General features: G+C 41.1%; 1 protein-coding gene across 5 annotated transcripts in view; it reads right to left on the bottom strand.

Annotated features, from left to right (window-relative positions):
• csde1 (cold shock domain containing E1, RNA-binding) overlaps positions 1 to 12952 on the bottom strand; it is a 147755-nt gene that overhangs the window by 22721 nt on the left and 112082 nt on the right. For all 5 annotated transcript variants that reach the window (XM_070858801.1, XM_070858805.1, XM_070858803.1 and 2 more), the window contains 2 exons: positions 9515 to 9690; positions 2867 to 2979 (listed from right to left, as the gene is read on the bottom strand). In XM_070858801.1, coding sequence (XP_070714902.1) covers positions 2867 to 2979; positions 9515 to 9690 — 289 coding nt within the window. The remainder of the gene's footprint in view (positions 1 to 2866; positions 2980 to 9514; positions 9691 to 12952) is intronic.

Genomic DNA, 12952 nt, shown 5'->3' with positions numbered 1-12952 from the left:
CATAGTAAGGATTCATGCCCAACATTAGTTGCCTCAAACAAAACAAAACCATTTTTGTTTGTCTTTCTTTATATAAAAAAAAAACAATTGGTTGCCAAAATCCAATTATGATGGTCACCTGTGCAAATCTACCAGTCCTCATACACCTTATCTTTTTGCCAATTATTCTCCCTCGTAAAAGCATAGAACTTATTACTGGGTTGGAAGCAGGAGGGGACATCCAGTAACAGACCCAAGAGGTCATTGTTCACACAAGATTTCAAATGAGTATTAAACTATTTGGGCATCACTTTGGAGCCCAATTTTGTCATTAAGGACCTTCAAAGTCATTTTATTAATTTAAAAACAGATTGTTTCATTTTTTATTCTTAGGATCAAAAAACATGATAAAATTGGGGGGGCTGGAGAGTGAACTCACAAAACCAGTGCAAGCTCAGAATAAGACAGTACAATCTGTTTTTTGACCACTAAATTTAAAAGGATATAAGAAAGTGACTAATGAGCTAAAGGAAACCCACAGATAGCTGCACACATCAGACACCTCTTTGATAGTTGCAACAGCAGAGAACTGTCAAGTTTCCATGATCATGTCAAGCTGTTAACAGTAAAATACATTTAGTGTGTGAATGGAGTGTGCACTGCAGAATGTTGACTGCTAAAATGTATGTTTAAAGTAGCACATCAGCACCATATGGTGAAGCCCAAATATATATTTTAAATCTGACAAATATTGAAGTGTTTAATTCTGCAGTATGCTGCAATCATTGTATGCAGTGATTCCATTTTGTTCACAACTTCTCTCTAGTCAGTATCAAGGCTCCTCAAAGTGCGCCGACATTACACATGCCATGAATGTGAAATTCCATAACGGATATTTAGCAAGAAAATAGGAAATTCTAGGGATTCCACCAAATTCAGGACAAAAATCAATGTTTTACCAATTTAGATCAAACATCTGGTTATTTATTGATGAAAGTCTGTATAAACAGATTTTTAAAAAGTCCCATCATCCACACAAGCATTTTCCCAGCAGGACTCACCAGGTAGTCATCACAAATAACAGAATTCTACAGCACAGAAAGAAGCCCTCAGCTTGGATAGAGCCTTCATAGTCCCATTTCCCTGCCCTTTATCAAAGCACTTAATTGTTTTCTTTTCAACTTATCTATTTTAAAGCAATACTGGATCTTGCTTCTGCCACCATTTCTGGTGGGGCAGGCCATGTCCCAACAAACCTCCGAACAAATTTCTTCCAACCTTTCCCTTTGTTCTTTTGGTAATCTTAAAAACCTATGCCCACTAGTTTTCAGATTTACTTCATCAAAACATCTCAATTCTTTTCAATCTCCTCTCAATAATCTTCAATCCATCGAAGAGCCTCAATTTCTCTCCTCATGACTAAATCCTCTCATCCCTGGTGTCATTCTGCACCTTAGTACTGTCTAGATATCCTTCCGAAAGGCACTCAAAACTGTGGCCTAACCAACAATTTGTACTTTTGCTTGCATGCTCACGTCTAATAAAACCCAAGATCCCAATGCTTTATCTTTAAAAAAAATCAATTTGTCCTCCCACATTTAAAGATCTTGGTACCTCAATCCCAAAGTCTCTCTGTTCTTCTACTTTTAAAGGAACTGGAACTCACAATGTTATCCTCCCATCCCCAAGACTGCTGAGTGATCCTTTCTGCCAAACAATAGATGAGGAATTTTTTATGACTGAACCTAGGACCTTCCTGGCCTGTATCATTCAACTATTCAAACTCACTGACCATGATTGGGACTCGGAAGGAGGAATGCTGCAGAGTTTACTAAATTGCCATCTAAACACAGTGGGAAGATCACATTGCACTGGGCCCAGTCTTCTGCCATCTCCCTACATCTCCATTGCTGCCAACACAATTACATTTTGTGCATCAAGACGACTCCAAACTGCAAAGCTACAATATTAATATTCATCAGCTGATGAATATTGACGACCTGATCAAAAGTCTGAATGTAGAAAACTAATAGGAATGCTGTGGGATTTACCAGTTTTACCTGGACTGCGTGGTGTAAAGGACACAATTACTTGTGCTGAGCAACTGAGCGACTATAATTAACGATATCCAGAATAGAAGTGTCATGCTTATTAATGTACTGTAAAATTTGGACAAATAAATACCAAATTGAAGGATATTCAATTCTAAGCACAAAATTCCACTAGAATTCAGTTCAATCCAGTGTAGAAATCTTACTTGAATATTTACTGGATCAGTTCCACAAAAGTAATCCATACAATTTCTTTATATGTCTGCATTTGAAAAGCAGGTGTTGTACACAGTGGACCAGGTCACACTTATCCCATTTACACTATACTCTTCATATAAGCTCACTTATAGTGGTTTATTTTCCTGTTGGTGCTAGAGAAATTAATTTGCACCTTTACAAGAGGATAGTAGAAAAAGGAAGGAATTCATTGAACACTTGCACAAGGTTTATATACTTGCAGTCCACTGAATCATATCCCATCATGTCACGCTTTAAAGACAGGATTACTGAGAAAGTGGCTGGGTAACTGGTCTGTCCTGGCTCCAATTTTTGCAGTATTCTGGGGACAGCTACAGCCATGGAAAGACCATGAAAACACTCGTCCTGGTAAGGAACCAATCACAAGATTTTGGCATTGAATTTTCTTCTACCATCAAGTACCTCATATTTCGTTACACATAAAGGAATTCCAACTAACCATACTTAACCCAAATCGTTTAACTCTAATATAAATTAATCATTTGCCCCCAAAAGTTGGATTCCCATGTGGTACTTGGTAGTTATCACATTAGAAGCACAGTTATTTCTTAAATCCATAAAGTTCACCGAGCTCTTACCTGTAGTAATCTTGGTGACTTTCTCAGCACTCACTTTGTTTCCTTTTCCCTTTGACAAACTGTATTCCACAACATCTCCGACATCCAGCTCATCAACATCGCCCGAGAACTCACTGGGGACCGCAAGAACACCAGTGTATGAAATGTAACAAGCTCAATAGTTGCAGCACTGCTCAAAGGTTGAAGTGTATACAGCTTGTATTGATTTTGTATTGATTTTGTGCCAAGACCAATATCTCAGGAGAGATTCAAATATTGGCAAAATAGTAAAGTGTCAGTATGCTGGTTAATATCACACTTCAACACAGCCCCAACACTTAAAACAGCCATGTTTAAAATGGGCAGTCGCTTATACCAGCCTAAAAAAAACACCATTAGCATCAATATCAATTGCGAAGTTTCTAGTTACAGCACCTTATGTGCTCCATTTATTTTGGGGGGTAACAGCTATGCTTACTCAGATAAGAAACGGTCTTCAAATTAAGAGGCTATCCCACAAATATCACAATTTCCACCAGCAAAATGTCTTACACTGATGGCAATATCTAGGCTTCATAGATTTCTATAGCTCCTGATAAATAACTCAGTAAATGTTGGACAGATTTCAAAGGTATACAGCCACGGAGACAGCAACATCCACTGTTCTGCATCTGTTACAACTGCAATTCAGACGTCGTGTCTGCCTTTTTGCATTTGCGGATTAAAATCAACCGAGCTCCTCGATGTTCCCTTTCCACGACATGATTTAGCTTCTCCAGGAATCCAAAGTTTGCTACACGGTGTGTACAACAATTCCTAATCTACAAAAACTACTGCCAACATGCAGGACAGCTTCAATTCCTCTGGAGCAACAGGTAGGGATAAAAAGGGAAGAAAAGTGCCATCATGAACTGGGAGGGGGAAATCGGTGAACTGTGCAGTCAGTGTTTAAAAAAAAAAATTGTTCACACGATTATGGGCATCGCTTGCAAGGCCAGCATTTATTGCTCACCACGAATTGCCCTTCAGAAGATGGTGGTGAGCCGCCACATTGAACCACAGAGGGCAGTTAAGAATCAACCATATTTGCTGTGGGTCTGGAGTTACATATGGACCAGACCAGGTAAGGACAGCAGATTTCTTTCCCCAAAGGACATGAGTGAGCCAGATGGTTTTTTTTTTTTAAAGACAGCTTCATGGTCACCATTACTGATGCTAGCTTTTTATTCCGGATTTATTTAATTAACCAAATTTAAATTCCCCAGCTGCCGTGGTGGGATTTGAACTCACGTCACTGGATCATTAGTCCACCATGCTACGGTACCCCCCAATTTAATGAAAGGCTAAATCAGATTAATGGTAAATGTCATTAACTTACTGGTTAAACGGCTTTGCGGCAGGAGGTGGATATCCTAAAGTTTCTCATTAAGTTTGTTTGTGGGCAGTGGGGGGGGGCTCTCTGTTCAATAGAGACCCCCCAAAAATTAAAAGCAGATCTGATAGCAGTATTCAAAATTAAGTTACTATCCTGGAATTCCCCAACACCACTGCGGGAGCAACATCACTAGGTTCAAAGAGGTACACCAGCAGCTTCTCAGGGAAAACCTGCGGTAGGCAGAAAATGTGGTCTTGCCAGCATCGCTCACACCAGAGAACCAAAAAAGGGAAATCATTTACACTGTCTGATGAGTCAGTAACCAGAGGGCATCATTTTACCGGCAAAAGAACAAAGGGGTTAGTATTTTGTGTACACAGTGCTCGCACAACATGGATTACCGTACCAGAAATTGATGGAAACAGAATTCATAATAGTTTGAAAAGGAAGTGGATAAATATTTGAAAAAGAAAAAATAGGATATCGGACAAAGCAGATTGGTCTTTTGTAAACCCAGCACAGGTGCAATGGGCTGACACACCCATTTCTGTGCTGTAAAATGTTATTCTAAGTCTTGTATACTCATTGGGAGTAACTCACTTTGGTTTAAAAATAAACAAATTACTGTACTTCAAATGAACAACAGCTCCAAGCATTTAAATGGGCCTACAATGTAGAGTTAACAAGACTGACGCACTACTAGTGCTGCTTTGATATTGATAGCTGTACATATCTGATGCCAATTGGATCATAAGCAGTTCCTCAGAGTCGAGGATGACTTGCTTACACACTAAAAATGAGTTCTCAGGTGACCGAAGAGTCCGATGCGAGACTTATAGTCTCACAGGTGGGGCAAACGGTGGTTGAAGGAATGGGTGGGTGGGGAGCCTGGGTTGCCATGTGCTCCTTCCACTGTCAATGCTTGGCTTCAGCTTGCTCTTGGCGAAGAGACGCGAGGTGTTCAGCGCCTGCCCGGATGCTTTTCCTCAACTTTGGGCGGTCTTGGGCCAGAGATTCCAAGGTGTCGGTGATGTTATATTTTTTTCAGGAAGGCTTTGAGGGTGTCCTGGAAGCGTTTTCGCTGCCCACCTGGGACTCGCTTGCCGTGTCAGAGCTCAGAGTAGAGTGCTTGTTTTGGGAGTCTTGTGTCAGGTACGCGGACGATGTGGCCCACCTGACAGCTGATAAGAGCGTGGTCAGTGCTTCGATGCTGGCCTGAGCAAGGACACTGATGTTGGTGTGCCTATCCTGCCAATGGATTTGCAGAGGCAGCGCTGGTGGTACTTCTCTAGTGTTTTGAGGTGCCTGCTGTACATAGTCCATGTCTCTGAGCCATATAGGATTTCGATACTGGCACAGCTACATTTTAAATTAAATGCATGTAGCTAGACCAAGGTTTTACTGTGTCCTTGTGGTCTTGCAACAAAATTCATCCTCTTGTATACAACTTTAAACTTTGCTTCCTGAACAGCAAGTAATATTTGATCAGTCCACCCATACACAAAATTCTGGTCAATGTAAAGTTAGGATAATGTCCCAACTTAACTGGCAAAGTGGTATAAAGTGGATTCATAACAGTAAATTCCTCCATTTGACTAGCTCCCAACCATACCACTGCCTTGAAGGCAAGGCATCATTCATGGGGAGGGGGGGGGGAAATTGGCGGACAGGTGATCCCAGGCCACTTTTGCTTAGTGAGCGTCATCATCATCATGCACTCAGTTCTGGGGAATGTCTCATCACAATGGTAATAAAAGAGGGACAAAAATAAATGTAATACCTACCGACAATTTCTATTGGTCATAATCTATAACATTTCACTGTGCAAACTGCAAAATTAGAAAGCAAGCATTAAATTGTTCCCCATTTATACAAGTGACCCAATTTTTATTAATACCTAAAATAACCCAATTTTGATGAGCCTTACATCAAGATGAACCAAGCATCTCATTTCAGCACTGAATGGATAGAACTGGATGTGCCACATTAAATATGCTAGTTAGCCAAGCCAGTGCTACTTTCTATAAACTATGTTCTATTTCCAGGCATTGCAAATGTGTAAATATATTATGGATTAAATGTAAATATTTAATTGAAAATAATTCGTAAAGTTGCAGATTGAGAGAATTTTTCAATCGTTTTAACCTTCATGTGGCTTTCTTCAAAAAAAATGTTAATTAGCACTACTTGAGACCAGGTTGTGAAACAGGATATAGTAGAGGTTTGACCTCCTGAATCCAGTAACCTTGGGACTAGATTTTGGGTATTTCCAGATTTCGGAACATATTCCCAACATCGCGAATCCGGAAACGCCCGGGCTGAGGTTCGGTTATTTCCAGATTTCAGAACACATTTCCGACATCCTGAATTTTGATGCACCCGTACTCTGGGCGAAAAAAAATGCCCAAGGAAAACCTGCGTTGCAGCCCCAAGAACAGCGGTAGGTATGAAGACCTGCAAAATAGTTAAAATTATTTTTCAGCGATTTAGTAGGTAAGGGATTTGTGAATGTTATGAATTTTTTCAATTTTTTTGCTGTGCATGGGTGCGTGCGTGCGTTTGTGGGGGGGGGGGGGAAGAGAATTATTTACTGCTGTGAAAAAAAAACTATTTGGCTCAGCGGTGACCCGTAGATAGTTAGAAAATAACCGCCTGGGAAAAACCTGCATTGCAGCCATTGGGACAACGGTAAGTATGAAGACCTGCAAAAAAGGCATGTTAAAGTTTTTATTTTTTTAAACTCTTTTTCAGTGATTCAGCAGGCAAGTGTCTTGTGAATGTTTTGTGTTCTTTTACTTTTTGCAATTTTTGGGTGTTTTCCCCACTCCCAAGGCTTTTCACAGCGGTAATAGGCCTGACTAAAGTTGGAGGATCGCGGTTTCCGCTGGGCCGATATAAAAAAAAATAGTGTGATTAGTGGTATTTTTGGTGAAAAAATACCACGAGCGCGGTTTACAAAAAATGTCCCGATTTCAGAACATTTTCTGGATTTCGGATGACCGCTCCACGGATCAGCGCGATGACCAGATTTCGGAATATTCCAGAGCTTGGAACTCTGGATTTGGGAGGGCGAAGCTGTACCTCCAACTAGCTGATCAGTTACTCCTTGCAAATGCTCATCTTTAGATAGATACAATTATGTATACGGCATTTCAGAAAAGGTACGAGTAATTCTGGAAGTGGTATTTTGTGCCACTTACACAGTCAGATGAAAAAAGTGAACTTTTAAGTTTTGTTATTAACTTGATATGCAACTCATACTTCGAAACACATTTTGGGTTAAGATTTTTCCACTGTTTAGTAGCAACAGCATATGGAGGGGAACATTTGGCAGTTGTTGCTTTAGCTAAGGTGCAATTTCTCCATCTGTCTGTCAATAGTTTGTAAACAAAGGAAAAGCTCTGAAGCAAAAGAGCACAGAAGGAAAATGGACAGTAGAAGGTTTTTGAAAGTGGGGAATCTGACCCAGATTCTAACCTAAGCTACTTGCCTGCCTTCCATTCTCCCCCCACCCCCTCAAAGAGCCACAATAACTATGGTGGGGAAAAGTTATAATTTGAATGGGGATGGGAAGGAAGGCAGTTTTTAGAAATGCCTTGAAGTCAATTTGACAAAGACTATGCAAAAGAAAAAGGCGAGAATGTGTTTTAGGTACTGAGTTTACAAATATCTGTGCTCTAAAGTGAAACTCCAATGAACTGGATCTAGAAGCCCAGTGGGAAAATTCAGTTGGAAACCATTTAAACATATATACAAACACCAGGCAACATTTTGGGAAAAGTGGTCAGAGAGAAGTTGTGAACATGCACAAATCTGATCCTCTATCTCTTCCTTTTCTTAACGTAGCAACCAATTTTTGGCTTTTAAGAAACTACGTTTGAACCAAAACCACCAATTATTCACAGGAATGTTGGATGGAATGAAAGGCCAATCAGAGACCCATTCCTCTTTATATTTTTCCTCCAAGAATTTCTTCTGCATCGGTAAGTGTTTCTTTCTCCCGATTTCCAGCTTGTGGTAGTGATGCAAGTAGGTGTAGGAGTAAGAGGGGGGAAGCCATCAGCAAGCTGCTGTCCAGGGCACTGTAGTCCTTGGCATTCCACATTCCTCACACTAGTTTCGCCTGAAAGATGAGCTCCTCTTGCCCAGCTGCAGGGAGCTGCTCAGACACTCGAGCATCCGTTGACGGATCGAAGAATGACTAAAGCTGAAGGTTGGACCCTAGCTCTTCCCCTAATCCATTTTAAGAAGCTGCTCGTCTTGTTTCAAATCACTCTACTGGAAAGAGAAGATGGAGCCATTGCTTGTGGAGCTGTCGTACTGTGAAAAGTTTTAAAACATTTTTATAAAGGGAGCGGTGGGGGCGCGAAAGGAAACACAAAAGACTTCAAAGTGCATGGCAGCATGGGTGTAGTCAAGAAACCAGAATTTTTGGCACATTGCTTTATGGCTGGCTGTTGACTTTTTAGTACCAACAAAAACGTCAAAAATACTCCAGTATCAAGTGGAAAAGTAAGCTTTAGAAATTTATTCTTCAAATGGCACACACTTCTGAAAAATGCACAAATCTAATTTACTTCAATATAGAAAGCAGCCTCATACTTGAGCTATTTTACTGTGATATGTGGAATACCTCATTTTAGTGGCTCCATCTAGTGGTGAATGCCTGACTGCACAGTTCACTTTGCTTCTTCCCATGTTGAGCATACAAGTATTTTCATAAACTAAAAGTGTTAGTGTTAGATTTTAGTCATGCATTAGTAAAAGGATCAACAATAAAACTAAATAGTCTGTTTAGTGGTCATGAACATGGACAGTAATAGCCCATTTTACACTGTCTAAACCGATGGAGCAATGAATTTGGCATGGAATACACTTGGCAGTTTAAATTCTCCATACATTAGTGAAACCTCATTACAATACCACATGGTTAACCTCACTGAAGGGAATCCTTGATCTAAACATTTATCATGGGATCAATCATGGGATGCCAGTGATCACACTTTCCATATATGCAAGATCTGAAAACCCTCAAAGTCTTGACTGTAGAAAAAGGCAGCATTGCAAATTCTATGCAAAGTAGCAAAACATAACACCCACCTATTTCAGTAAAATGCACACCCAATTTATTCACTCAAAATTTGCCAAGAAAGGTCATGCTTAAGGCTTCTGGACCAGGTGAGCAAATAGTGATCAATGATATGGATTTCAGACTCATTAGATATGTACTCCTCCAGATGACTACATTCCACATTATTCTGTAAATACAGTTCAAAGTCAAATATGTGGCTCACCTGTAGTGGAAGAAGATTTCTTGATCATGTTGAGAAGTTTCTATGAAACCAAAGTTATCCTTCAATGCTGCTACATAGCCTACAAGTCTCTTGGCATTGGGGTTACGATTTAGAATTTTGATTGACACTGCACTCTGTAGACCAGTTCTTTTAACTTCACAAATGCTAAATTCAATCTACAAGAAAGATTAAAGAGACAATAAGTACCTTTAAGCAAGAATTTTTTTTAATTGCAACATTTCCATGTAAGCAATTTGGCTTTATAAAAACTAGCACTGCTATACCCCAATGGAAATGCACATACTTTGCTATATAGAATCGGTATACAAGTCTGACAGATAAAAAAAAGTTATTTTTCGGTTGAAACTTCAGATACATCACATGACCGTGGTGCTAGTATGGATCACCACAACTCTGGTAGGTGACCATAACCAGCTTGTGAATTGGGCACGGGAATGCATCACACTGCTTGATCAGCCGAAGATGGTCCTTTTGTCGGCTACAAAGGACTTGCATTAAACACCTTGGGGGAAGCCTCAACCTGCTCAGGCAGGACGCAAGATTACAATTTTATTAAATATTTTTGTGGGTGAAGGCCCATGAAAATGAGTTCGGTTTTAACAGCCATTGTGAGAGCAAATGGAAGAATTTTCAAATAGTTTTCTGAAGCCATATCACACATCTGCTCACACCAATTCGACAGTTTGGGCAGTTTATCCAATCAGTAGCTGCTCCATACAGACCAAGTAGGGGTCGGTGGTGCCCTTAAAGTTCTCTGCTTCAATTACTCCCTGTGGCAAAGCATTCTATATTCCAATAATTAAATGTAAAGACATTTTTTCTAACCCCTCTCTCCTCACTATTGTGGCAATTGTATATTGATAACCCACATTACAAATTCAGGTCTGCTGTAACTAGAACATTCTTTGGTGTCAGTCGCTCCCTCAAGTGGTTCAAACATCTTGCTTTTATGGAGGTTGACTCACTGTCCTGTATCTACAGTAGCATCCCGTTGCAATCCGGATCGGAACCTCATACCGTTTGCATGTTTCTTCAGTGTCTCAGAAGGTGGGATGAGTCAACACTGGACAGGGCGAATTTGGTTTGATAGACAAGCCGTTTTATTCAGCAGCAAGGTGAAACGTACAGAGCAATAGGTATGATCAGTCACTTAGTTCAATCAGTAGAAACATAGAAAATAGGTGCAGGAGGAGGCCATTCGGCCCTTCGAGCCTGCACCGCCATTCAACAAGATCATGGCTAATCACCCACCCCAGCATCTCCTCCCCACGCCCCTTATATGTACATCTTATATGTGCATAATGATATAAAATAAAGACACGAGGCTACCTTCACTTGAGGCTTTTCTTAACTTTAATAATGCTTCTATTCTTATCCTACAACCCAGAGCAGAACCACTCCATGCAGTCCAGTCTTTCGCTGTCTGCCTGTTCATGCATGGTCCACCATCCAAAAATCTGACTGCTTCCTTTAGTGTCCACGTTCAATTCTTAAAGCCATTCGCTATCAAAAAACCCGTCTCAGACCGATAAATCATCGGGTTTACAACACTATGGCGAGAGATGTCTTTCTGAATACTCAAACTAATGAATCTATGTAAAACAATATCCAATTAGCATCCTAAACACCCCTCTTTCAAGTGCTCCATTAAAAGAAACAGGAGAGGATGCACATTTTTTAAAAAACACAGCATTAAAAGTAACTTTCTAATTCCTTTGTGGAAAATGGTTAAGTTCTAGAAATATTAACTCCACGGTCAACCAGACTAACAACCTTTCCCTATTCACCGGCAGATGTTTTATCTGCACTCACAGCATCATTCATTCTCTTCAATGTCTGGAGAAATAAAGAATGTAAATTTTCAATTACTGCCCTCATTTCAACTAAGTTTTTAAACTACTAGGCAGCACGATGCAAGTTTGATCCCAACCTAATCATGACCTAGCTGCTTTACAACTGGAAGAGAAGGGAGAAAAACATCTCGTGATGGCTGTTGCACACCAATCAGCAATCCATCAGAAGAGCAAAATTGGTAGGGGTCTGTAACTATTGCATTAGGGAAAAAATCAAATAGAAACGAAGATTTCCATTCCAATATGAAGAAGTGAAATTTACACTCTTTCCAAACACCGCTAAATAGTGCTCTCCAGCCATATTACAGGGCGACAAGCACGTTAAAGCAGACATACTAAGTCTGTAATCTTTGGAAATGCATTATCATCATAGGCAGTCCCTCGAAATTGAGGAAGATTTGCTTCCACTCAGTGAGCTCGCAGGCGACGAACAGTCCAATTCGGGAATTACAGTCTGTCGCGGGTGGGACAGACAGTCGTTGGAGGAAAGGGTGGGTGGGGAGTCTGGTTTGCCACACGCTCCTTCCGCTGCCTGCTCTTGTTTTCTGCATGTTCTCAACGACGAGATTAGGAGAAGCTCAGCGCCCTCCCAGATGCACTTCCTCCACTTAGGGCAATCTTTGGTCAGGGACTCCCAGGCGTCAGTGGGAATGTATGCCGAGACCAATATCTATTATATCAAAACTGCTGAGTGGGTCACAACATTTTATTCCAAAAGAGACTGGAAAGACCAGTCCTACAACTTCAGTATTGAAGTATAATTTAATTGCACCACTTGTTACATCTGTAGATGGCACTAAATCTGTCATGCAATACTAGGTTTCAAAACCAAAATCAGAACTTGAAATAGTAAAAGAATTACAATGGAGTCGTCCTGCAGCTCCATACCATGGTCACATGGTGGCTATGCACCAGCTTCTCAATTAAAAGGGCAAATGTGCCTGAGCAGTACAGAGTCTCCTTGGACCTAAGGTAAGAACATTGCAACGTATGCCATTCAACACCACCAGCCACCACGCGTGCTCATCGCCCTGTTTTTGTCACACTACCCAACCACTACACAGCTCGGCCATCCGCCCTCTCCCCACCTGGCTGCTATTGACCTTGGCTGCAGGCCTACTATGCACCTTGGCTTTTAACAAGAGCTGGCCATCAACCCAGTCCTCGTAGCCCCTCCACCATGAACCTCAGTGGCTTGGCGCCTTGACGGATGTACTCCTCGGATATACTCCCACTCCATGATTTCCCCATACTGTCAAAAGACCTCAGCCAATTGAAATCTCTGCTGATTGGTGGCCTGCTATCTTCTCAGGCTGCAGAACTCTGCGTCTGCACCCCTGCCCGCCCGTCCACCTCCACCCCCCCACAGAAGGTTTTCCACCCTAACCTGGCAGTTGTCATGTGCTATCCCCCTTCTTCCAAAGAACGTTACAGGACTCCCCATCTTAATGAACAGTCTGGAGCTTCATTTCTCTCCAATCCCATGGCTTTCTGGGTACTGGGGGAGCACTGCACTGTCTTTCGCATGAAACATTAAACCGAAATCCCCATCGACCCAGTTAGG

This window comes from Pristiophorus japonicus, chromosome 17 (genome assembly GCF_044704955.1).
Source record: "Pristiophorus japonicus isolate sPriJap1 chromosome 17, sPriJap1.hap1, whole genome shotgun sequence".
Lineage (NCBI taxonomy): Eukaryota > Metazoa > Chordata > Chondrichthyes > Pristiophoridae > Pristiophorus > Pristiophorus japonicus.
This window is presented reverse-complemented; position numbering and strand designations above follow the sequence as displayed.